A 25,725-nucleotide genomic window follows, 5' to 3' on the forward strand; every position below is an offset into this window, starting at 1 on the left:
CTTGTGATTGAGTTTTTTCCCCCATTCTTTTTGTTTTCAGGAAATGGCACCATGATCTATCTACCCAAATTAGTATGCTCAGTAATGTAAGAATTGTCTTGGCTTCCTTCTTCACCTCTGTATCCTTTCTATCCTTAATCCTGCTTGTTCTTTCTCCAGAACGTATCTTGAGTTCATTTTCTTCTCTTCATCACTAGGGTTATCATCCTGATCCAAGCCTCCATCATCTCTCACCTGGCTTCCTGACTGGTCTTAGTGCTTTTAGTCTTGCTTTTCCACCAATCTGTTCTCCGTACAGGAGCTGGAGTAATCTTTTAAAACTGTGAATCAGATTATGGGTCATTCCACCTGATAAAAACCTCCAAGATTTACTTTTGCACTTGGATAAAATCCAAGCTACATATTATTTTATTGTATGTGAAGTTTCCCTTGCTTATCTTCCCAGCTTCATCCTGCACTGCTTGCCTCATCACTTACAATGCTAATTCAATTTACGTTGCCTCTCCTCTTAGTTCCTTCCCATCAATTTTTACCCCTTCAATGTCTATTTATTTGTCTTTTCTGGAATTTCTATTCCCATCTTTTTGCATGGCTGGCTTTGTTTCATCCAAAGTAGTTCCCTCCTATTATATTATCCAAGTAGCCTCCTTCATAGCATTTATAACAGGCTTTAATTACTTGTTTGCATTTTACTTTTTGACTCCCCTACTGTAATGTTAGCTCCATGAGAACAGGGAGAGATGTCTCTTTCCTAGCATAGAATATTGCCTAGTGTAATGTAGATGCTCAATTAATACTTGAGTAGATTAAAGCAAGGATAGAAATAAGGAACATAAGCTCAATAGCAGTAGTTTAGGCTATGTAGAAATTAAAAACTTCTGCATGTCAGACTCCATAAGATATGCCATAAACCTGGGGAAAAATAAAATGATGATACATAGTATATTGGTGTTAATAACCTATAAAAATTCTGGACAACACAAAGACCTCAATATAAAAAATGGGCAAACGACATGAACCAGTAATTAATGAAAGAAATAGGTATGACTAACATACATGAGAAAAACTATTAATTTTTCCCAGTATCTAAAACATGCAAATTAAAGCATGTCATTTTTGCCTCAGATTTTCAAAGATGAAGAAAGCAGTAATATTAAGGTTGGGATAAGGGGATTCACACGTAGCTAGAAGGAATATTAATTTAACAGTCTTTCTGGACAGCACTATGGCAGAGTTTCACTGACTTTCTTCCTTTATGGCCACTTACTGTCTCAGCACTTTTTGCGTGGCGCTCCTAGGCCAAAAGAAATACCTAATGGTTCAGTTTATTAAGTAGTTAGATCCAAACAAGGGTAGTTTTCATGTTGTGTTTGACCAATGTCACTGTATTTCCTTCAAAAATTTAAAATATTTTGTAGTGTCTGTTGGAGTTTGGTGTGGTGCCCCAGTGCACTGAGGTGCACAGTTTGAAAACTGTGTTGATATGGAAGCATGGTCAAGAAACTTATTTAAGAAATGCCATGATTTAGTAATTCTTCTTCTAGGAATCTATCCTAAGAAAACAGTTAGATAGGAACAAAGATTTATGTACAAAATTCTTCCACTCAAATAACAACCATCAAATATTGGTATATTTACTTCAAGGAAGTTGGTGTTTTGTTTTGTTTTGCTGTACGCGGGCCTCTCACTGTTGTGGCCTCTCCCGTTGCGGAGCATAGGCTCCGGATGCACAGGCTCAGCGGCCATGGCTCACGGGCCCAGCCACTCCGTGGCATGTGGGATCCTCCCGGACCGGGGCATGAACCCGTGTCCCCTGCATCGGCAGGCGGACTCTCAACCACTGCGCCACCAGGGAAGCCCAGAAGTTGGTGTTTTTATTTTAGGTTGTAAGTCCCTCTCAGACTGTAGCACCTGGCAAGCCCGTCTACGAACTGACTCTGCAGGAGTCGCAGACCATCATTTCTGTAACTGCACAGTGAAAGCTGTCTTAGTTTTAAAATTCCAGTCTCTAGTTTGAATGCTTAGCACTTGAACCTGATTGAATGAAATTCTCCTGCAGTATTTTTGGGATAAAAAGTTTAAGCAGTTTTTGCTTTTCCTCCAGTTGGTAAGGATTCGCTTCTGAAATTAAATTGTTGCTAGTTAATAAGCAGGAGATATTATTAAGCAGAGAACACCCGTGTTTAGTCCTGGCCCACTTTTTGTTGGCTCTGTGGCCTTGAGTAGGTTTTTAAGCTTTTGAATTTCTTTTTTGCTGATATGCCCACTTCAGGTTGATGGCTGTGCTTCTCAAGTGATATTTTATTTGTGAGGCTGCTTTGTAATGTTACATGTACATGTAGATGTACATGTACATCTAGCTAAAAATCTAGAGACTTCTTTTTCACTTCATATTCTGTATGTTATTTTCTCAATAAGCTATATTGTGTTTTATCATTTTAATCTTACTGATAGGGAACTTGACACCGGGGGGAGAACTTGCACAAGTTTCTATTGTCAGGTCAGAAAAAAAGTGGTACAGGAGCTCTTAGTGTTTTGACATTATAGTCTTTTGCTTGGTAATAATGAGCTTAATAGCTCCTTCCACATGTCGAATGCTAAGCTAAGCACTTTTCACACTGTTTCATTTAACTCATACAACAAAGCTGCTATTTAGGTGCTGTTGTCATGCCCTTTATAGATAAGGAGGCCAGAGCTCAGAGAGGTTAAGTAATTTGTCCAAGCTCACCTTGCATTTAGTGGCAGAGCCTAGATTTAAACCCAGGCATTCTGATGCTACAGCCCAGGATCTATTCACTACTTTGTTACACTATCTTATTTTGCCATTATATGGCCTTCTGTTTCATGAAGATATAATAAATATTTTAAATCTACTTTTGAAAGTTCTGAACTCAGTGTTTTTATTGTTAGTAATACAGTAAAGCCTTTTATTCATATGGTCTTAAATTCACATTTAAGAATATAGGCTAAAGCCATAAGCATAGGTTGAAGCAGAATTCCCAGATCTGTCAATTCAGATAAATTATTCTATGGTTTTCTAAAATACACAAGGAGTCTTTATTTTTTCTTAGATATCTAAAAATATGGGTGTTATCTATAATCATTGAACTATCATTGCTAGATAAAAGTTGCCTTTGTTGTCCAGAGTTATTAACTCAATTGTATTCAGTCTAAGCAATGATCTTTTTAAAAAAGAAATACAATGTGACATGGTAAAGGTTGGTTCTGTCTTTCCCTCTCTCCTTTCCAGGCATTCTTTAGTGGCAGACTGAAGGCCAGAGGGAACATCATGTTGAGCCAGAAGCTTCAGATGATTCTTAAAGAATATGCCAAGCTCTGAAGGACATACTACGTTACTAATTACAATAGAAAAATTAAATACTGTCTTCAACTAAATATGCAAAAGTGATTCAGCAAAAATGGTCAAAATTAAGATACAGGGGAAATTGCTTAACATTTTCAGATTACAGATAACTTTTCAGATGTTCATTTTCTACTAATTTTTCATGTTATTACTTTTACAAGGAACTGTAAGCTGGCACATGATTATCCTTCTGTTCTTAGACCTATGTCTTCATAATAAAAAACTTTCACTGAAGTCCAGTCTCTTCAGAATTGTGATGGCATTTATAAGTTGTAAGGAAAATGAAATGAGTAGAGGCCACTTTGATGCCTTTTACAGTTTGTTTTGTTATTTTCTCTTCTCTTTATTGATATCCCAATTTTAACATGAATTTTAGTATATTTATTCATTTTCATACTTTGCTATGATAGATAGTGTTCTGCTTTAAGGCAAGATAAAGGTCTTTGTGTTTTCAAATAGTTTTCTTTCTTCTCCCTTCCCTTTTGCTGGAAATTCTTTACTTTCATATAATGCTTGGAAATCTACCAAATATATAACTTTCTGTTTTTCAAAATTTAACTGTAGTTGAGTTACAATATTATGTTAGTTTCAGACATACAGCTTCAGATTCTTTTCCCTTACAGGTTATTATAAGATATTGAATATAGTTCCCTGTGCTATACAGTAAATCCTTGTTGTTTAGCTGTTTCATATATAGTGATATGTATATGTTAACCCTGTGCTCCTAATTTATCCCTCTCTCTCTCCTTTCCCCTTTGGTAACCATAAGTTTATTTTCTATGTCTGTGAGTCTGTTTCTGTTTTATAAATAAGTTGATTTGTATTATTTTTTTAGATTCTGCATATAAGTGATATTATATAATATTGTCTTTCTCTGTCTGACTTACTTCTCTCGGTACGATAATCGCTAGGTCCATCCATGTTGCTGCAAATGGCAATATTTCATTCCTTTTTATGGCTGAGTAGTATTCCATTGTATATATATATTCACATCTTCTTTGTCCATTGATCTGTCAACGGACATTTGGGTTGTTTCCATGTCTTGGTTATTGTGAATAGTGCTGCTATGAACATTGGGGTGCATGTATCTTTTCCAGTTTGAGTTTTTGTCTTTTCTAGATATATACCCAGGAATGGGATTGCTGGATCATATGGTAACTCTATTTTTAGCTTTATAAGGAACCTCCATACTGTTTTCCATAGTGGCTACACCAATTTACATTCCAACCAACAGTTTACAAGGGTTCCCTTTTCTCCACATCCTCTCCAGCATTTATTATTTGTAGACTTTTTGATGATGGCCATTCTGACTGGTGTGAAGTGATACCTCATTGTAGTTTTGATTTGCATTTCTCTAATAACTAGTGATGTTGAGCATCTTTTCATGTGCTTATTGCCCATCTGTATTTCTTCTTTGGAGAGCTGTCTCTTTAGGTCTTCTGCCCATTTTTCGATTGGTTTTTTGTTGTTGTTGTTGTTGAGTTGTATGAGCTGTTTGTATATTTTGGAAATTAAGCCCTTGTCGGTCACATCATTTGCAAATATTTTCTCACAGTCTGTAGGTTGTCTTTTCATTTTGTTTATGGTTTCCTTTGCTGTGCAAAAGCTTGTAAGTTTGATTAGGTCCCATTTGTTTATTTTTGCTTTTATCATAAATGGAGCTTTTATCATAAATGGATGTTGAATTTTGTCAAATGCTTTTCTGCATCTATTGAAATGATCATATGATTTTTATCCATACATTTTGTTAATGTATGGTGAGTCACGTTGACTGATCTGCAGATGTTGAACCATCCTTGAATCCCTGGGATAAATGCCACTCAGTCATGGTTATAATCCTTTTATGTATTGTTGAATTTGGTTTGCTAATGTTTTGTTGAGGATTTTTGCATCTGTGTTCATCAGTGATATTGGCCTGTAATTTTCCTGTGCCATTCTTGTCTAGTTTTGGTATCAGTGTAATACTGGCCTTGTAAAATGAGTTTGGAAAAGTTTTCTCCTCTTCTAATTTTGGAAGAGTTTGAGAAGGATTGGTATTAATTCTTCTTTGAATGTTTGGTAGAATTCACCTGTGAAGCTGTCTGGTCCTAGACTTTTGTTTGTTGGGATATTACTAATTCAGTCTCCTTACCAGTAATTGGTCTGTTCAGGTTTTCTATTTCTTCATTATTCAGTCTTGGGACATTGTGCATTTCTAGGAATTTATTCATTTCTTCTAGGTTATCCTATTTATTGGTGGTATTCATAGTAGTCTCTTGTGATCCTTTTAATTTCTGTGATATCAATTGTAACATTTCCTCTTTCATTTCAGATTTTGTTTGTGTTTTCTCTCTTTTTTTTCTTGGTCAATCTAGGTAAAGGTTTCTCAATTTAGTTTGTCTTTTTAAAGAACCAGCTCTTAGTTTCATTGATCTTTTCTGTAGATTTTTTTAGTCTCTGTTTCCTTTATCTCTGTGCTAACATTTGCTATTTTCTCTCTTCTACTAACTTTGGGCTTCATTTGTTCTTCTTTTTCTAGTTCCTCGAGGTGTGAAATTATGTTGTTTGAGACTTTTCTTGTTTCTTAAGATAGGCATTTATTTCTGTGAATGTCCCTTTAAGAACTACTTTTACTGCATCACATAAATTTAATTTAGGATGATTCATTGTTATGCCAGTTGCATTTAAAAAAACCAAATGGCAGTCTTTTAATGTTTGTCTTTTATAGTTGCGCTTGGAACAGCTTAGTGTCCTTCCAAATAGAAATAGCATAGTAAAGTTAATCAAATGCCACTACATATTAATGAATGAAATTGTTGAATATATACCCTAGATGCTTAAAGCATATTAAGAAAATGACCTTTTAATTACCTTACTAACCCATCTCTGTCAATCTTAATGGTCAGAGAGCTACTGGTATCCAGATTCAGTAGCTTCCTATTAGTCCTCATGCTCCTTAACCTTTTTGTAATATTTAATATTATACCATGTTGTGTACCATCATGTTGAGTGCACCATCTTTTTTTTTTCTTTGCGGTACGCAGGCCTCTCACTGCTGTGGCCTCTCCCGTTGCGGAGCACAGGCTCCGGATGCGCAGGCTCAGCAGCCATGGCTCACGGGCCCAGCCGCTTCGCGGCATGTGGGATCTTCCCAGACCAGGGCATGAACCCGTGTCCCCTGCATCGGCAGACGGACTCTCAACCACTGCGCCACCAGGGAAGCCCGCACCATCCTTTTTAATTCTTTATTTCCCTTTTATTCTCTGGTGGGAAATATTTTACCTTCTTAAATGAACCTATGAGTTAATCTCCCTGACTTCTGCTTGTCTCTTTGGTAATTTCCTCTGTCTACCTGTCTTTACAGAATTTTTGATTGACGTTTCAGCCCTCTCCACTTTTTGGTAGGTGTTTTCTTCCTGAGTGATTTCATTTACTGCCTTATCTTCAACCATCACCTGAGTATTCATAACTCTGAGTCTATTATCTTCAACTCTGATCTTGCCATAATTCCATAGTTCCACCCACAGTGCCAAATGACTACTAGACTGTTGTCATATATAGTTGACCCTTGAACAATGTGGGTTTGAACTGCATGGCTCTACCTATACTCGGGTTTTTTTTCAATAAACGCATACTACAGTACTATTCCATTTGTATAGTTGGTTGAATCCACAGATATGGAACCACAGATATGGCGGGCTGAGGGCCCACTGTAAAGTTATATACGAATTTTCAAATGCATGGAGGGTTGGTGCCCTTAACCCCCTTATTCCCATTGTTCAAGGGTCAAGTGTAGTTACTGCAGATACATGTTCAAAATAAACATGTGATCTTCCTCTCCACTCCTAAATGTGCATCTTTTCTTATTTTGTCTTAGTTAAGAACATCACCTTTTGCTGAGTTAAACTAAGAAACCAGAGTTATCCTTGACTTTTCTCTTCCTCACACCCCATATCCAGTCCTTCACCAACTCTTATCACTTCTATTTCCTGAATATTTAAGGATTTTACTCTATGCCACTCCTACCCAAGTACTTGTACCCTAGTACCTCGTACTTGATAGCTCATTTTAATGGCTTTCCAACTGCTTTCCAGTCTTTCATTACCACCGTCTTGCCACCCACTTCCCTGCAGCCTCCAGAGGTTAACACATCTGAGCATGTGACTTCCCAACTTAGAAACCTGCGATGATTCCTACTTGGTCATCTTACTGTCAGACTGTTTAGCATGGTTCAAGTTTGCATCATTTGGGATTCTTTCAGTGGCAAGTAATAAAACCAATTCAAATTGGCATAAAACTTTTTCACATAACGGAAAAAAATCTAGATGGGTAGATTTTTGAAGGGGGATCATTGAATGAGTCAGTGTTACCCAGGCCATCTCTCTGCCCGCTTTATCCACAGGCTCCATGTGGTAACAACCCTGGCAGCTCCAAGTTATTCTCATTGTGGTCACAAGATGGCAGCCAAGAGGTACAGCCTCGTGGTTGCATCTCAAATCAACCAGCAGAAGAGAGACCACTGGGTTCTACCAAAAGCCCCAGGGAAGACCTTACCTGCTCTCACTAGCTGTCATTGATCATAAGCCAATCCCTGAACTCATCACTGTAGCTAGAGATTGGTGGGTATGCTGATTGGCCTGCATCTATCAGGGTCCGTACATGCAGCAAAGGATAGTGTGTTGGGGAGCCCCAAGGCTTTCCCCAGATTTGGTGATTTGTCAGGAGGACCACAGAACTCACCATATAGTCATACTTATGACTTTGATTTATTATATCAGAATATACAAAGCAAAATCAGAAAAGGGAAAAGCGTGCATGAATAAGTCCAGAGGAAATCAGGTAAAAGCTTCCAAGAGTCTTTCCCTGTGGAGTCATCCAGGACATGCTTCATTTTCCTAGCATGACGGCATGTGAACTGTCTACCAAGACCCAGTGTCTGAGGTTTTCATCAGGAGGCTGGTCACATAGGCGTCTTCTGCCAGAGGGCACACCAGAATTCCAGCCTTCTAAAAGGAATGCGGGCATTTAGCATCAACCACATTGGGCAGTTTGTGCGCAGGGAACCGCTCTCCTCAGTGAGGGAACATCGGGAAACTTCTCAAAATTCTAAGTTCCCACATGTCAGCGAAGGGCCAACCTTGCAGGCGAACCTTTCTAAGGACAGCAGTCTCAGGCCTGACATGGTAACTCTTCTGCACTGATAGGATCAGCCCCAGCCAGACCACAAGGCCTGAGGGTGAATCAGGTATGATACCAGAGGAAATTTAGAGTATGGAGAGCCTAATCTCAACAGTCTACCCTAAGGTTTCTTTGCCTTTTCACCCCATCACCTGGCAAAGTCCTCCGTATCCTTATGCCTCCCCCGCGTGTTCCCTGTGCGAAGCTCTTTGTAACCCACACTGGTAGAACAGCCTCTGTTTGCTCCTCACAGGACTCTGTGTGTGTATTTTAAAGCAAACCATCTGAGAAAGCTGAATTCTATGTTGGAGAGAAATAGATTTGAGTAATAATCTATTTAATAAGAATACTACCCCAACATTAACTTTATCCTTTAAGTCAACAACTATTGCAGCAAAACTGAACGATAATCCAATGCCGTGGAGAAATTCTGAAGCTGAGAAACCTCAAAAGGTGAACGTTAAGGAAACTGATTTTCTGAAGAGCAGAAGGTTTTAGGTCGGTGTGAACTAAGCTGTTTAAGTGGGGAGAGGAAAGACAATAACCCACTTAAAAACCCATAGATAGGCAAAATAGAAAAACTGCAAGTGTCGACTGAAAATCTAGATTTATATTACATGTGTCTGCAGTATATTGGCTGAAGTTGCCTAGTAAGTGACATCCAGCTATCAGGGTTATCGTAGCTTAAAAAATAAAAAGATATCTGAGGAGGTAAAATATTGAGGCACTAAAATTCAAAATTTGCTCATGGGAGAGCTGTTGATGGCCTCATCCAGAATCCGTCTTGTAGACAGTTTGGTTGCATAACTTTTGAGTCCACAGCTGATAAGAGTCAGAAAACAGAGAAGTAGAAAGCGCCGCGAGTTGGGGCAGTGTTGGCCAGGGAAGTTTTTGAAGGCAGCGTGGAAGAAGACATAAAATGATGTCTAAAAAGTATCACTTCAAGTGAGTTTTATGTGAAGGGAGATTGAACAGCTCTGTCTTCCTTAGTCTCTTTTGAAGTTGGAAGCATGTCAGTAAAGAACAATGATGGGTTAAATCAGCCGTCAGCAAACATTTTCTGTAAAGGGCTAGAGAGTAGCATTCTAGGCTTTGTAGGCCGCATGTGGTCTCTGTAGCATCTTCTTTTTCTTAAAACAGCTTTGTAAAAAAAATGTAAAAACCTGTCCAAAACAGGCCAGGGTTGCAGGGGGTGGTGGCGGTGGATATGGCCTTCAGGCATAGGTGCTGAGAGTGCCAGTTTAGAAAACAAAATATTGAACTGTCACCTTTATTTGCTTTGAACAGTTACGAAAATATGAATTCATATGAATTATGGAAGTGTGAAAGGCCCTCTCCCACTCCCACACCCAGGCAGGTAAAACCACACGGCACACACACTGGCTGTGCCCCTACCAGCCACGTGATGCATTCCCTGTGTCGGCGAGTGGCACCAACATCCACTCAGTTTTCCAAACCAGCAACTCCAGTATCCCCTTGATCTTCCCTTTTCATCGCCATCAACATTCACGAATCACTACCCTCTACTTAAACACTACTGTTTTAGACATTTCAATTCTTCTGAACTGTTTTCTTAGACAAAGCTTTTAGGGGTAGGATTATTGGGTCAAAGGGTGAGAGCAGCTTGTGACAGTCCTATACAGCCAAGAAGTTTCATTTGTGCTTATCCCACTTTGGGAGGTGAGGAGAGGAGAGCAAACATGTCAGCACGTTTATGAATGGCGAGTTCTGTCATAAAAAACAAAAGTCTTATACAAAAAGCCTTATACAAGTCAATGCCTACGGACTGCAACAGTCCCTTAGTTCCCAATGTGACTAAATCTTGTATCGCCAAGCAAGAGAAAGCAATTGAAGCAATATGACTTAGACCTCTGATTCAAATGAGGTGTCTGTGGAAGTAAAGTAGGCAGGAAGTGCGTACTGCTGTGTGCAGGTGCAGGACCAGGAGAAGCAGGCCCCCGCGTCTGATTGGGAACCCGTCATCATCCGAAGATACAGTCCTGTTCGCAGACTGTATCACAAGAAGGTGGGTAGTACTGTGTGTTTCAACGATCTGACTCTTTTGCCTTTCTGAATAGTCAACTGAAGTTGGGGTTCTGTGGCAACCAAACCTCAGTCTAGAGTGAGCCATCACTTTGGCCCATGTCCCAAGGGAGGACACCTGGGCAGTAAGAGTATTTCACCTTAGATTTCAGGTTGGGAGATTAGAGAGAGGGGCTTTTGGTACCACTACCTTCTGGCCCACTGTCCCCTGTAAAAATAGACGTGTCCTCTTTTTCCTCTGCCTGGTAAAGAGTACTCAAGTTTATTGGCCTGTGGAGGTGAGTTAGGACAGATTGGAATAAACCATTTCCCCTCACTCTTCACCTTTCAGCCTAATGTGTGAGCTATTCCAGATACATGGTTTTTGCTACATGTAACCGTACTGATTCCCAAATAACAATTTTCAAGCCCACCAATGGATAGTCAGTTAATGACTGTTTATTGAACTCCTAATGTGCACCAGGCATTAAAGATTTAGATGGGAATAAGGAAGAGAGAATATCTGATCTTAAGCAGCTCATTGCATGAGTGAATCCAATTTTATCATTACTTCTTAAGGATTATCATTAAAAGGAATTCTTACTCTTTAGCAGATGTTCAGTGGTTTCTCTGGTTTGATTTAAATTGCGTTTTAAAATTAGAGAATGAACGTTTTCCCATCAGTTGTTTAAGGAGTGTGTATGTCTCCACGTGTGTATTGTCAGTTTCTATTATTTAGAGTTGACAATCAAAAAAAAAAAAAAAAAAATTTGACAGATGGCAGTGAAACTCCGAGAAGTTGGTGAGTTGTCCCAGGTCATACTGGGAGAGGTGTAAGAGTCAGACCAAGAAACATACTCACCATCTCCTAGTTTGTGTTTGTTCTACTATGCATTCCAAGCAGTATCTCTAAACATATCTTTCCATCCCTGTCTTTTAAGGTAATATGATTTGTCTTAAAATAGACTCCTTAATTAAGGAGATTGGGGCTCTGAGAAGCGCTGTGTCTATAAAGCTAGCAGTACTTTGCTCTGTAACTTTGGAATTATAGAAAATTCTCTAACTAAAGGTGAAATAAGAGAAGTCTGGGTATTGTATAATTAATTGGACCAGAGAGGCCAATCTTTGGCATTTTTTATTTCTAATTCTTACAGAGTTGAAAATATGCTTCTCACTTATACCTTATACCTCCTTTCTTTATGTATTAAAGTTTCTTTCCCTAAGTGCCTTTTTACAAAACCTTAGGGACTCATCTCTTTGGGACCTCCACCCCTCCTCCAATATCCAAACCAATATTCTTTGTATTTTTCTGATAAAATCTTGTAGTTGACAAAATCAAGTTCTTTCTTGAATTAATTAGGCTTATAACTATAACTGTTATAAAAGAATAATACTTAGAGGCCTAAGACATGGTCTGTTAACTCCAATTTCCATACAGTAGCTCATCTTTATCTTCTTTGTAGATCTTAAAAGTAAAATTATTACTATTGTAAACATATTGAATTGCTGTAGAACTATGACTTTATCGCACAGCCATTTAAAAACTAATCCCGTTACAAATCTCCAAAATTAGGTTAAAGTGTTTAGTTGATTTTCATTTCATAAATTCAGTGAAAATTAGCTTAATTGCTTATTCAATAATTAGACTGCAAGAGAAACTATTGAAATTTCATATTCTTTGTAAAGGCATTGAATTTTGTAAATTGTGTTCACTTTAACTCACCTGAAAATCAGTTCGAGACATAGGAAAGCGAATGAAAACTTCAGAAGTTTTAAAAAATTTACTTTATTGAAGTATAATTGATTTACAATGTTGTGTTAATTTCTGCCGTAGTGCAAAGTGATTCAGTTATTCATATATATACGTTCTTTTTCATATTCTTTCCCATTATGGTTTATCACAGGGTACTGAATATTGTTCCCCGTGCTACACAATAGGACTTTGTTGTTTATGCATCCCATATATACTAGCTTGCATCTACTAATCCCAAACTCCCAATCCATCCCTCCCCGCCCCACCTTCCCCTTGGCTACCACAAGTCTGTTCTCTATGAAAAACTTCAGAAATTATGATAATCAAATGGGTCTGCTTTCATACTCAATTTCACTTTTATATGTCAAAGATTGAGTTTCATCATGATACTTTATTCTAAGGAGAACGTTAGAAAGTTATCTGATATAATAATGCATTGATTGGTGTAGTTGAAATAAAGAGATTATCTGTTGCTAAAATGGGTTAACTAACATCACAACTCAGGAATATATGCAGGCAACTAGTAATAGCTCCCTAGTTTTATGAGCCCCCTTACATACCTAGGCTTAATTTTATTCCCTTTCTGACTTGAAACAGCCAATGATAAGGAAGGGAATAGTTGCCCTTGGCTGAAAACTCAAGTCCATTTGCTGCTGGTAACTTGCATGAAAACCGGGCAAGCATTCTCTAGGCTGGTCTCCTAGTTGTTAAGAGCTTGAACTAGGTAGGTCATCACCAGAAGGTCTTCTGGTTTCAAGATTTTAGGAGTCTATAAACAGTAAAGTTCTAATCTTCGTTTGAAACCAATTATTTCACTTTATCAAGTAGGAATAATACTGTATATAGATGTCTAATGAAAACCAGTGATGAAAAAAGAGAATTGGCATAGTCAAGATGTCAGCAGTCTTGGTGGAAAGAAGGTGGGGGGGGGGCCCAGGTTTTTCAGTCTCTTTGGTCACCTTTCATTTAATGTTTAATTCAAAGAGTCTCCGTCCTGCTTACAATACGAACTCCCATGTCCCTACCAACATGTCCACGTATTCTTGGGGAGGGGAGCAGTGGTTAATAGTTTTTCTATTCATCTTTTGATACAATTTTCTGACTCCATTGAATTAGCAGTCTCTCATCTCTCCTTATTCAGTTATTCCCTTCTTTTATCATTGCATTGAATCTAAATGCGGAACAGCATTCATTTTTGCTCATATTTTATCCCAAACCATTTACACAAGGTAGTTATGTGTACTAGACCAGGACTGAAGCATTAGGATTAACACAGAGGGTTTACCTCACAGCTTAGCCCAGTAGGCTACTTGTGGAATATACTAGATTCTCTGGTTCTTAGTGCCTTTGCCACTCCCACTGTTGAAAAGCCCCAAATAGGCTGACTCCTCTCACATCTGCCTTCCTTACCTCCCACATCTCCATGCTTAATAAAGCAAATATACCTAACAGTTTAGCTCTGTTTCTCAACCAGTCCACTGGAGCTCTTTTCACAGCTAGGGAGGATTTCAGTGTATATGCCTAAACAAAGATAATTCTTTCTCTCAAAGGAATTCTGCCTCTCCCTTACAAGTATTTTTTCCTTTGGGGCAAAGTAGGATGGCAAAGTAGGGAGAAGTGAGTAGGGAAACTTGGAGACAGCTTGGGAAGAGGATGCTGGGAAAGGGAACTAGCATCCCTGAGTTGCCCACCAGCTGCAGGACCCAGTGCCAAGGGTTTTACAAGTATTATCCCAGCTAATCATCACGACAAGCCTACGAAGTAGATAGTACCATCATCCCTATTATAAAGACAAGGAGACAGGTTTGGGGAGGTTCAATAACTTGCTCAACAGTATATAGCTAAGTGGCAGATCTGGGATTTGGATACAGGCAATCTTTGTAAATCACTATGAAACGCTGCTGCCTTATCCATTTTGCCGGCGCCCCACGTACATGATTGCATTCTATTCCTGTGAGTTATGTGCAATTTTCATCATTTTTTCCAAAGAGTAAACTTTCCCAAAGTCACAGAGTTAGGATGTAGTGGCGCCAGGAATCAAACCCAGCTCACGTCACTAATCTCCTAAGTCTGTGTGGCATGTTGCCTTGATGGGCTTTCCATTTAAAATATTGATATACCTATACTTTTCCTTGGGTTTAACAAGCAGAATTTGTAATGATCCCATTAAAAATTTGCCAGGTTTTTTAGTAAACATCACAGAGTTGATGCCTAAGGACATTTATTTTCAAAGTTTACAGTGTGAGCAATAGAAAGAATAGGAGAAAGTGCATCAAAGAAGATTAAAGAAAACACTTTCAGATAGTAAAAATACCATTGGGCAAGAAATACACACATTTAGGACTGTGAGGTATGGGTATTGTTCTAATTTTGGAATTCCAAACCCATGGATTCTGGTAAGAAACATTTTGCCGGGTACTTCAACTTGTCAAAAATAAACGGACTGGCAAGTATGAAAATATGCATTGTCATTTATGTTAAACATTGCAGTGAAAATACTGAATTTTCATTGTCTAAATAAAGTTACTGTGCCCACAGAAACATTTTACACATAAAAATTATGGAAGTGGTAATAGGGATTTTGAGTCTGTTTTTAAAAATGAGCTTAATAGAGAAATTAAGAGAATTTAAAATCAATAAAATGAAACATCAGTCAATATCCATCCCACTGGATGCTTGAATTCCTTTTTTGATGTACCTGGTGGGTATTTGTGCAGCCTTTTCTTGGTTACCTCTAGTGATAGAGAACTCTGTTTTTCCTAAGGCAGGGAGGGACTTCCTTAGGAAAACAGGCTGTGCTAAGTGTTACATAATTGAGTGTAATGATGTAATATGTTTTCTGGTATAATCTCTTGATTTTTGTTTTTGCTTAATGAAGCAGGAGAGATTAAATTTCTCCTGTAGAGTTGGTTCAAATTGTTTTCAACAAACTTATGGTTACTGAATGGGAAAGGGGGGTAGGGGAGAGAGATAAATTAGGAGGTTGGGATGAACATATACACACCACTATATATAAAATAGATAACCAACAAGGACCTACAGTATAGCACAGGGAATATACTCAATATTTTGTAATAACCAATAAGGGAAAAAGAATCTGAAAAAAATAGATATATATGTATGTATAACTGAATCACTGTGGTGTACACCTGAAACCAATACAACATTGTAAATTAACTATATTTCAGTTGAAAAAAAAGATACATTGTACAACGCAGAGAATACAGCCAGTATTTTGTAGTAACTGTAAATAGAAAGTAACCTTTAAAAAGTGTATAAAAATTAAAAAAATAAAATTTTCACAAGAACTAATAAAAATAAATACATACATAAATACACAAAATCAAGCCACCCCCCCCCCCCCAAAAAAAAACCCACAAACAAATCCTTTTCGAAAGGGAGGGAATATGAACTAAGGGGAACAATGTTAACCTTGGAGTCAGGAGGCCAATCCCAGCTTCACACAATGGTGGGTCTGAGAGCCAGTCCTGTGATTCCTGAGCATCCCTCCTCTTGGCTGTTTTCGTGGTGCATCTCTTGGGGTTGTTTTAAGAGTTAGATGAAAATGAATATGAAATATGTTTTTTTAAAATAGATCTTTATTGGAGTATAATTGCTTCACAATAATGTGTTAGTTCCTGTTGTACAACAAAGTGAATCAGCCATATGTATACATATGTCCCCATATCCCCTCCCTCTTGAGCCTCCCTCCCACCCTCCCTATCCCACTCATCTAGGTCATCGCAAAGCACCGAGCTGATCTCCCTATGCTATGCTGCTGCTTCCCACTAGCTAACTGTGAAATATGTTTTAATAAGACCACTTTATAGTTCTGTGCTTTATGAGTAATTAAATTGGGAGAGACAATGCTCTAAATGTAGTCAGATGAGTGTAGAGTTCAGTGATGCAGGCGCTTTGCTTACTTATACAGGGGTTGTCAGGGCCTGGAGCACTTGCAGGCAAGAGTTTGTCTGTGTGGGGTGTGGGGTGGGTCCTGGTTGTCAAAGATCTGATGCCAGGAGAGGGAGCATGTGTTCCAGTCTACCTGCAGACGGGTCAGATCTTTCTTTCGGGTAGGAGATGCTCCCAGCTTCCCTTCCCTGAAGCTCTCTGTCTCAGATTCATTCCATCAGCCCCTGGGGACCTCCTACGACGTATTGGCTGGTTCCCTTGAGGGCTGAGGTCCTGATCTGATTTCAGCAGGTTGATCATGGCTATGGGACCCCACCCAGCTCTGTTCACTTTTCCTAGGGTGAGACTTTACTCCTCATTTGATGGTGAAGGGCCTGCCCTTATGCGGCAGATTTCCGGGACTCACCCATTACCCATCTTTCTATCATTGCTAGCTAGTTGTCTCAACCATATCTTCTGTGTCTCGGATTGGATTCACCTAATACCAAACCATTTCCCAAACATGCCTCTGTTTTCTAAACTTCTGAGACAGTATGTCTTAGACCTGTGGTTTTCAAAATATGGTCTCTGCAGGCTCTTCAATAAGTGGTACTGGGAAAACTGGACAGCTACATGTAAAAGAATGAAATTAGAACACTCCCTAACACCGTATACAAAAATAAACTCAAAATGGATTAAAGACCTAAATGTAAAACCAGATACTATAAAACTCTTAGAGGAAAACAGGAAGAACACTCTTTGACATAAATCACAGCAAGATGTTTTTGACCCACCTCCTAGAGTAATGGAAATAAAAACAAAAATAAACAAATGCGACTTGATGAAACTTAAAAGCTTTTGCACGGCAAAGGAAACCATAAACAAGACAAAAAGGCAGCCCTCAGAATGGGAGAAAATATTTGCTAACTAAGTGACCGACAAGGGATTAATCTCCAAAATATACAAACAGCTCATGCAGCTCAATATCAAAAAAACAAACAACCCAATCCAAAACTGGGCAGAAGACCTAAATAGACATTTCTCCAATGAAGACATACAGATGGCCAACAAATGCATGAAAAGATGCTCAACATCACTAATCATTAGAGAAATGCAAATCAAAACTACAATGAGGTATCACCTCACACCGGTTGGAATGAGCATCATCAGAAAATCTACAAACAATAAATGCTGCAGAGGGTGTGGAGAAAAGGGAACACTCTTGCACTGTTGGTGGGAATGTAAATTGATACATCCACTATGGAGAACAGTATGGAGCTTCCTCAAAAAACTAAAAATAGAATTACCATGTGACCCAGCAACCCCACTACTGGTCATATACCCTGAGAAAACCATAATTCAAAAAGAGTCATGTACCACAATGTTCATTGCAGCTCTATTTACAATAGCCAGGTCATGGAAGCAACCTAAATGCCCATTGACAGACGAATGGATAAAGATGTGATACATATATACAATGGAATATTACTCAGCCATAAAAAGGAACAAAATTGGGTCATTTGTAGAGATGTGGATGGACCCAGAGACTGTCATACAGAGTGAAGTAAGTCAGAAAGAGAAAAACAAATATCGTATATTAACGCATATATGTGGAATCTAGAAAAATGGTACAGATGAACTGGTTTGCAAGGCAGAAATAAAGACACAGATGTAGAGAACAAATGTATGGACACCAAGGGGGGAAAGGTGGGTGGTGGGATGAATTGGGAGATTGGGATTGATATATATACACAAATATGTATAAAATAGGTAACTAATGAGAACCTGCTGTATAGCACAGGGAACTCCACTTCGCTGTACAGTGGAAACTAACACAACATTGTAAAACAACTATACCCCAATTAAAAACAAACAAGAAAACTAAAAGTAAAAAAATAAAAACAAAATATGGTCTCTGGGCCAGCAGTATTAGTGTCTCCTGGGAATTTGTTAGAGAAGCAAGTTTTGGGGCCCAACTTCAGACCTATTGTATCAGAAACTCTTAGGATAGGGTCTCGCAATCTCCCTCCAGGGGATTCTGATGCACATTACTGTTTGCACACCCCGTCCTGGACTGTCTGGTTGGCCTCCATGAAGGCAGATTAGGCCACTTCATCTCCCCCTCCTCCCTGTACTAGTCCGAGAGTAGAATTTCTGCCTGGGGTCAGGTTTCACTCTATCTCTACCATCCTGTTGCTCAAATCCATCAAAAGGATCATGATTATTTCTACATATAAATAGTCCAGGTTAAGATTACCATGGGAGCATAACGAGCCACATATTCTGGTGCTGTGATTTACAGACATCCATCCTGACCTGAACTAACTGGGTACTAATTCTGCAATGGCGGACAACATACAATTTTTTAAAAAACAAAAGAAATGCCACAGGAGGGAGTGGTGGGGATGGTGGAGGAGCTCAAGGGTTTGAAGTCGGCTAGAATATTACCCTATATCACACTCAGGATAACTTCCCTGTACTTCCTTTTTCTCACCTCTTTTTTTTTTTTTTTAAACATTTCCTTTAATGAACTTGGAAGGGCTTGCTTTTTGCTTGTTACTTTAAATTTTATTTATTTATTTATTTATTTATTTATTTATTTTTGGCTGTGTTGGCTTCGTTTCTGTGCGTGGGCTTTCTCTAGTTGCGGCAAGTGGGGGCCACTCTTCATCACAGTGCACGGGCCTCTCACTATCGCGGCCTCTCTTGCTGCGGAGCACAGGCTCCAGACGTGCAGGCTCAGTAGTTGTGGCTCATGGTCCTAGTTGCTCCGCGGCATGTGGGATCTTCCTAGACCAGGGCTCGAACCCGTGTCCTCTGCGTTGGCAGGCAGATTCTCAACCACTGTGCCACCAGGGAAGCCCTCTCCTCTTATTTTTTCCTTCTGCTCTAGTTCTGATTTTCTTTCTTACAGGAACAGATGAGTAGTTTGACAATGGTACTAGCTAATGAAAAGAAGAGAGCATTACCTTATTTATAGACTTTGGGCATTACTACCTAGCGGCTTAAATGTGAAAGCTGAGGTATGTCTTCATGATTGCTACTTAATTTTCTCAGGAATAACTAAGTGGGAGCTACAACATCTTTGTTTAGCAGCTATGGTTTTCATTAAATTTAATTAAGTCTCCCAGAAGCTTTAAATTTAGGGTAACTTCAAAATTCTGGTGGCTTCTGCTAAGTATAATTATATTCCCTTTACAGCTGCCATGGTTTGGGAAAGCTGGCCTGTCAGACTTAAAAATCTTTAACAAGTTCACCAGTACTTTGGTTTCAGAGAGTCCATTTCCAAGCTCAGCCCTCCCTTCCCTCTCTCCTTTCCTCCCTCCCTCACTCCCTCTTTCTTTCTTCCCCTTTTTGCAGAAGGCTGTGGCTAATGTGAACTTAACAAAAGCTGCCCAGTTATGCTTACAACCTCAGTAATGAGTTGAGGTCAACATTTCTGAGGTTACTTTTGCCAGAAGGATTCTAAGACAGTCTTGGTTGACCACTGGGGTAAGTTGGGGTCCGTGAGTTCACTAGATTCTGTGTCCAAAGAACCAAGTGCACACAAGGCCTGGAGAGGATGAGAACAAGGGTCTGAGGCTGCTTTAATGGCAAACACTCACTGCCAGAGTGGAAGGAGACTTAAGTGCCTGGAGCTTCCCCCTCACCTTCTGTTTAATCCTTTTTCCTTTGAAATAAGTACATCCTTTTTAAATCTAGATTTAGAAAGGACTGTGCAAATTTGCTGTGAAGGTAGTGCAGTAACATTGCAGAAAGCCTTTTGATGTAACCATCAGTGTTTTCCAAACGACAAACTGTGTCATGAGAAGGAATTTGCTCCAGGTCGGTTTTCTGAGCCCTCACCTGTGCAGTCCTGCAAACTGAGGTGGGCATAGGGAGGAGGAGAAGGAACAGGAGTTATTAAACAGCTACAGTGTGTAAAACTGGTCCTCCAGGCTCCAAGATTTTCTTATGAAAAGAGTTCTTCCTCAGAGGTCCCAGAACAATTGCATTTTTGTACTGGTGCTGTAGTTTCATATCAGCATTTTTCTCGCCTAGCTAAGAGTATAATGTATCATTGCAAAGGTAATGAGAGAAGGTTGTCAGGAGTTTGATGAAGTTCAAAATTTTTTTTGTACCCTTGGTATCAACTACACTTCCCTGGGTCTGAACGCAGATTATCCAGGTCAATTCTATTTCTTTCGAAGTAAACAATTTTCAAGTTGCAAGCAGATTTCTGTACTACTTGTGTGCATTCTATTTGTTTCCAGCTGTAATCCTGGGCACATTTAATGACGTGCATAATTGTTATGATGATCTGTTGTCACTGGGGATAAACATCAAGCAGTTGAATAAATTGCCTTAATTAGTATTGTTTTAATACAGCTAAACAAACCAAATGTTTTTAAGTTTTGTTTCCCTTTGATAGTTGTTCAGTATCTATAATCATATTACTATAATCATTTTTTCTATATTATTAGTTTTCCTGCTATCCATACAAAATAAAAATATTTCTCTCCAGTTCAGGATTGAATATGGACTGGATGTTAGATGATATCAAGGAATTTTATTAAGGGTAGCAGTGGTGTTGTGCTTATGTAAGAAAATGTTCTTACGTTATAGAAATGCACACTGAATCATGTAGGACTGAAGTGATATGCTAGTTGATTATACTATTTTTTTGTGCATATTTGAACATTTTCATGATAAAAAGCTCATGGATTGGAAGAATTAATATTGTTAAAATGACCATACCATCCAAGGTAATCTACAGATTTGATGAAATCCCTATTAAAACACCACTGGCATTTTTCATGTGACTGGAATAAATAATTCTAAATTTTGTTTAGAAACACAAAAGACCCTGAATAGCCAAAACAGTCTTAAGAAAAAAAGAACAAAACAAGAGGTATCATGCTCCCTGAGTTCAAGCTAAATTACAAAGCTTTAGTCATCAAAACAGTATTGCGCTGGCACAAACACAGGCACATAGATGAATGGAACAGAATGGAGAGCCCAGAAATGAACTCACACTTATATGGGCAATTAATCTGTGACAAAGGAGGCAAGAAGATAGAATGGGGAAAAAGACAGCCTCTTCAATAAATGGCGTTGGGAAAACTGGACTACTTTCTCACACCTTATACAAAAATAAACTCAAAATGGATTAAAAACTTAAATGTAAGACCTAAAACCATAAAACTCCTAGAAGAAAACATAGGTAGTATGTTCTTTGACATTGGTCTTAGCAATATTTCTTTGGCTATGTCTCCTCAGGCCAGGGAAACAAAAGCAGAAATAAACAAATGGGACTACATCAAGCTAAAAAGCTTTTGTACAGTGAAGGAAACTATCAACAAAATGAAAAGACTGCCTATTGAGTGGGAGAAGATATTTGCAAACGATATATCCAATAAGGGGTTAATATCCAAAATATACAAAGAATTCATACAATTCAATATCAAAAAAACAAACCACCCAATTAAAAAAGGGGGGAGGACCTGAATAGAAATTTTTCCAAAGAAGACAAATAGATGGCCAACAGACACATGAAAAGATGCTCAACATCACTAATCACCAAGGAAATGTAAATCAAAGCCACAATGAGACACCACCACCTCACACCTGCCAGAATGGCTATCAAAAAAACAACAAATAAAAACTGTTGGTGAGGATGTGGAGAAAAGTGAATCCTTGTGCACTGTTGGTGGGGATGGAAATTGGTGCAGCCACTATGGAAAAGAGTATGGAGTTTCCTCAGAAAAATAAAAATAAAAATACTGTATGATCCAGCATTTCCACTTCTGGGTAGTTATTCAAAGAAAATGAAAAATTAGTTCAAAAAGATGTACGTACTTCACTGTTCATTGTAGCATTATATACAATAGCCAAGTTATGGAAGCAACCTAAGTGCCCATGAATAGATGAATGGATAAAGAATATGTAGTATATATATATACAATGGACTATTACTCAGCCATAAAAAAGAATGAAATCTTGCTATTTGTGACAACATGGATGCACCTAGAGGGTATTATGCTAAGTGAAAAAAGTCAGACAGAGAAAGACAAATACTGTATGATTTCCCTTTATGTGAAACCTAAAAAACAAAACAAATGAACAAACATAGCAAAACAGGAACAGAATCATAGATACAGAGAACAAATGGGTGGTTGCCAGAGGGGAGGGAAGAAGGGGGATGAGAGAAATAGGTGAAGGAGATTAAGAAGTATGAGCTTCCAGTTACAAAATAAATGAGTCACAAGTATGAAATGTTCAATGTGGGGAATATAGTCAATAATAATGTAATATCTTTGTATGGTGACCGTTGGCAACTAGACTTATTGTGGTGATCATGTTGAATGTATAGAACTATTGAATCACTATGTTGTGTAATGGGAACTAACATAGTGTTGTAGGTCAATAATACTGCAAACCCAAATAAACTCATAGAACAAGAGATCAGATTTGTGGTTACAGGAGGTGGGGGGGGGTGGGGAGAGGGGGCATCTGAAGGTGGTAACAAGGTACAAACTTCCAGTTATAAAATAAATAAGTACTAGGGATGTAATGTTCAACGTGATACATATGATTAACACTGCTGTATGTTATATATGAAAGTTGTTAAAGTAAACCCTAAGAGTTCTCATCACAAGGAAAAAATTTTTTCTTTTATTTTGTATCTATATGAGGTGATGGTTGTCACTAAACTTATTGTGGTAATAATTTCATGATGTAGAAGAGGCAAATCTTCACGCCGTACACCTTAAACTTAGATAGTGCTGTATGTCAATTATATCTCAATAACATTGGAAGGAAAATAAAATTAGCCCCTTCATACGCGTGCACGCCATAATGCAAAGCTACCGCCTTTGATCCGCACACATAGAGTGAACCCCACCCCCTCTGCCCAGTTTGAAAAGATGAGCAAGGAAGTCTAGAAAATGCTAGGGTTACTCCGCAGTCCTTGTGACAACCAGAAGCACCCCCACGTGTCCAAGTGAGCCTAGGAGGCTGGCATCTGAGTACTTGGTGCAGGGCTGGGTGGGGTCAAAGGGTGGGAAAGGAAAGGAAAGCCTCTGCATCCAGGCTGAGACTGCACGAGATATTCGTGCTGGGGAAAGAAGGGCTCCAGTCCCTGAGGCTGTGTTTCTGGGGCACTGCTGTCCTGTGGCTCTTGCCTCCTACCCATCACATTCCCCTCCATTTCCAGAAAGTGGTTCTTAGGTGCTCCCTACAAACTCCATCTACTTGCTGATGGCTAAAATCCCTGTAAGAGGAGAAAGCATTTCAATCTCTAATCCATGATAAGATATATAAAAGCAAACACCTGGTTGAGATGAAGCATTGGCATTCATTTACCCTGAGGTCTCATCAGTCAACAAGTGTTAAGTATTGAAATGAGAGCTTTTCCTAACGAGAGGGGAAGAAGGTGGTGAGGACGGTGCCTGGAAAGCGGAAGAGGCCGCTCCGGACTCATTCTGGTCTGTGTGTGGACTGACAAAGGCCTTTCTGGCTTCTGTGGCCTCTGGTGCCTGAGGTACGGAAGACCCTGAGGGAAACCCCGAGGTGTGCTTTTGAAGCAAGAAGCCTTCCTGTTATATTTGGCCAATGGAAATCAATTTCATTGCTCTACAGTATGAGGTTTTCTTTTTTCCAAATGTGACAGGGGAAGAGGTCTTAGAGGTTCAGAGATGGCAAGTGTAAATTAGGGAGCTAAAACCAGACAATGGCAAGCATGGCTGACACGTGTTCTCTGTCTACTTAGGTGCTAGGATGGCCGCATCATTTTGGATATTGTAACAACTGAGTTTTCCTCTCTGACACTGTTACATGGAGACTGGGCTGCACAAGTGAAACAGGTGATCTCTGATATCTAATACAGTGTGTTTTTACCTTGTATTAACAAGGTACTTTTAAATCCTTGCTTTTTACCATAAATTAATTGTAGTTGTTAATATGCTTTGGCATTGTCTTAAATCATTGTGTTAGCTGTGAGAAGATCATTCAGAAAGGGTTTTTTGTGTTTTTTTTTGTTTTGATAAAGATTACTCATGACTGCTCCCTGAACTATCTCACATACAGTATTAGACATAAGGTAATCAGTACATGATTTTGCTCCATGACCAAAAAAACAGTGCTTTGTGGAAACCTGCTTTGTGCCAGGGACTCTAATAGAGCCTAAGCTATGTTTTAAGTGTATTGTAAATGGCTTGGAATGCAGAGGAATAAATTAAGATGACTGTAAGGGGATGTGAGTCCAGCCACATTCCCACCTTTCCTGCCCTCATGCTGTCTCTATTGCAGTCGTTAGTCTACTGAGGACGTGTTTTTTTTTTTTTTTTTTTTGCGTTATGTGGGCCTCTCACTGTCGTGGCCTCTCGTTGCGGAGCACAGGCTCCGGACATGCTGGCTCAGCGGCCATGGCTTATGGGCCCAGCCGCTCTGCAGCATGTGGGATCTTCCCGGACCAGGGCACGAACCCGTGTCCCCTGCATCGGCAGGTGGACTCTCAACCACTGTGCCACCAGGGAAGCCCTGAGGACGTGTTTTTACCTCTCAGAATTGTTCACAAGCTATTAAAGTGTTTGCAATAAGAGAGGCTAATACCAGACTGCCCCCTCCCTCTGAGTATGGAGAGGTTTTAAAATGAAGAGGGACTTACTGACTTGCTAATAAATGTTGAACTCTTAAAAGTGCTTTAGAGAAATCGTGACCTGGTGAGCAGTTTGCATCTGCCTTCAGAAAAGAGCCAAGTTTTTCCTTCATTGGGCTTTTATCTGAATCAGAAGATCAGTAACAGTAATGTGATCCTGAGACAAGGGCAACAGTGGTCTAGTAATGAAGCAGAGGGAATGTGGAAAATTCTGAAAATCTTGGCAAGGGAAAAGGATCCAGAATCCAGAAGGCCACAGTATCAGTAGCAGTGACTTTAGCAAGTGATTATGGAATCCAGGATCTCTAGAGTAGGTGAGGGCTGCAAACGAATTCTTGAGGGTTTTAGCTGTTTTTCTAATCTTTTTAACCTTAAAGTTGGTGTGTGTTGAGAAAAGTCAGTATCTTTCCAGACTGGAGGTTAATGCACAGGGATTTATGCAGCGGTTTTCAGATCATGGTCATGGAATCAGCAGCATCAGCATCATCCAGGAAATTGCTAGAAATGCAAATTCTTGGGCCCAGATCAGACCTACTGAATCAGCAGTTTGTTTTAACAAGTTACCAGGTGATTCTGATGCCTGCTTAAGTAGGAGAGCCACCTGTCTACATCCTTTCAGTGGATCCCACCCGTAGGTATGTGGGATTTCCAGAACTCTTTGTGAATTGGTGAGATTAGAGCTTGGTTTGTAAGCTCTCCTGTAGTGAATGAGTAAACAGGAGGTTGAGTTTTGGCAGCTAAAGTTGGCCACAGATTTAAGAACAAGATTTCTTTTCCTAAAAATCTTGGAGATATTTTGCCTCTTCAGAATAAAATATTCCTGAAGCTAAGAAGGAAAGTACTGACTTAAAGAGGAAAAGGAATAAAGGGTGATTCTGGGAAACACCAAGACACACCTGA

At 39.2% G+C, this 25,725-nt stretch overlaps 2 protein-coding genes across 4 annotated transcripts in view; both read left to right on the top strand.

Annotated features, from left to right (window-relative positions):
- The window catches only part of HSD17B4 (hydroxysteroid 17-beta dehydrogenase 4), a 91,535-nt gene extending 87,937 nt beyond the window's left edge, over positions 1-3,598 (top strand). For all 3 annotated transcript variants that reach the window (XR_012330831.1, XM_033853105.2, XM_033853104.2), the window contains one exon: positions 3,251-3,598. Coding sequence is in view for 2 of the 3 variants with exons in the window: in XM_033853104.2 (XP_033708995.1) it covers positions 3,251-3,340 (90 nt within the window). In the remaining variant the exon portion in view is untranslated. The remainder of the gene's footprint in view (positions 1-3,250) is intronic.
- An 11,295-nt stretch (positions 3,599-14,893) lies between these two features.
- The window catches only part of FAM170A (family with sequence similarity 170 member A), a 59,518-nt gene continuing 48,686 nt past the window's right edge, over positions 14,894-25,725 (top strand). The window contains exons 1-2 of the mRNA XM_073802433.1: positions 14,894-19,679; positions 23,938-24,031. The gene's annotated coding sequence lies outside the window, so the exon portion shown is untranslated. The remainder of the gene's footprint in view (positions 19,680-23,937; positions 24,032-25,725) is intronic.

This window comes from Tursiops truncatus, chromosome 3 (assembly GCF_011762595.2).
Source record: "Tursiops truncatus isolate mTurTru1 chromosome 3, mTurTru1.mat.Y, whole genome shotgun sequence".
Lineage (NCBI taxonomy): Eukaryota > Metazoa > Chordata > Mammalia > Artiodactyla > Delphinidae > Tursiops > Tursiops truncatus.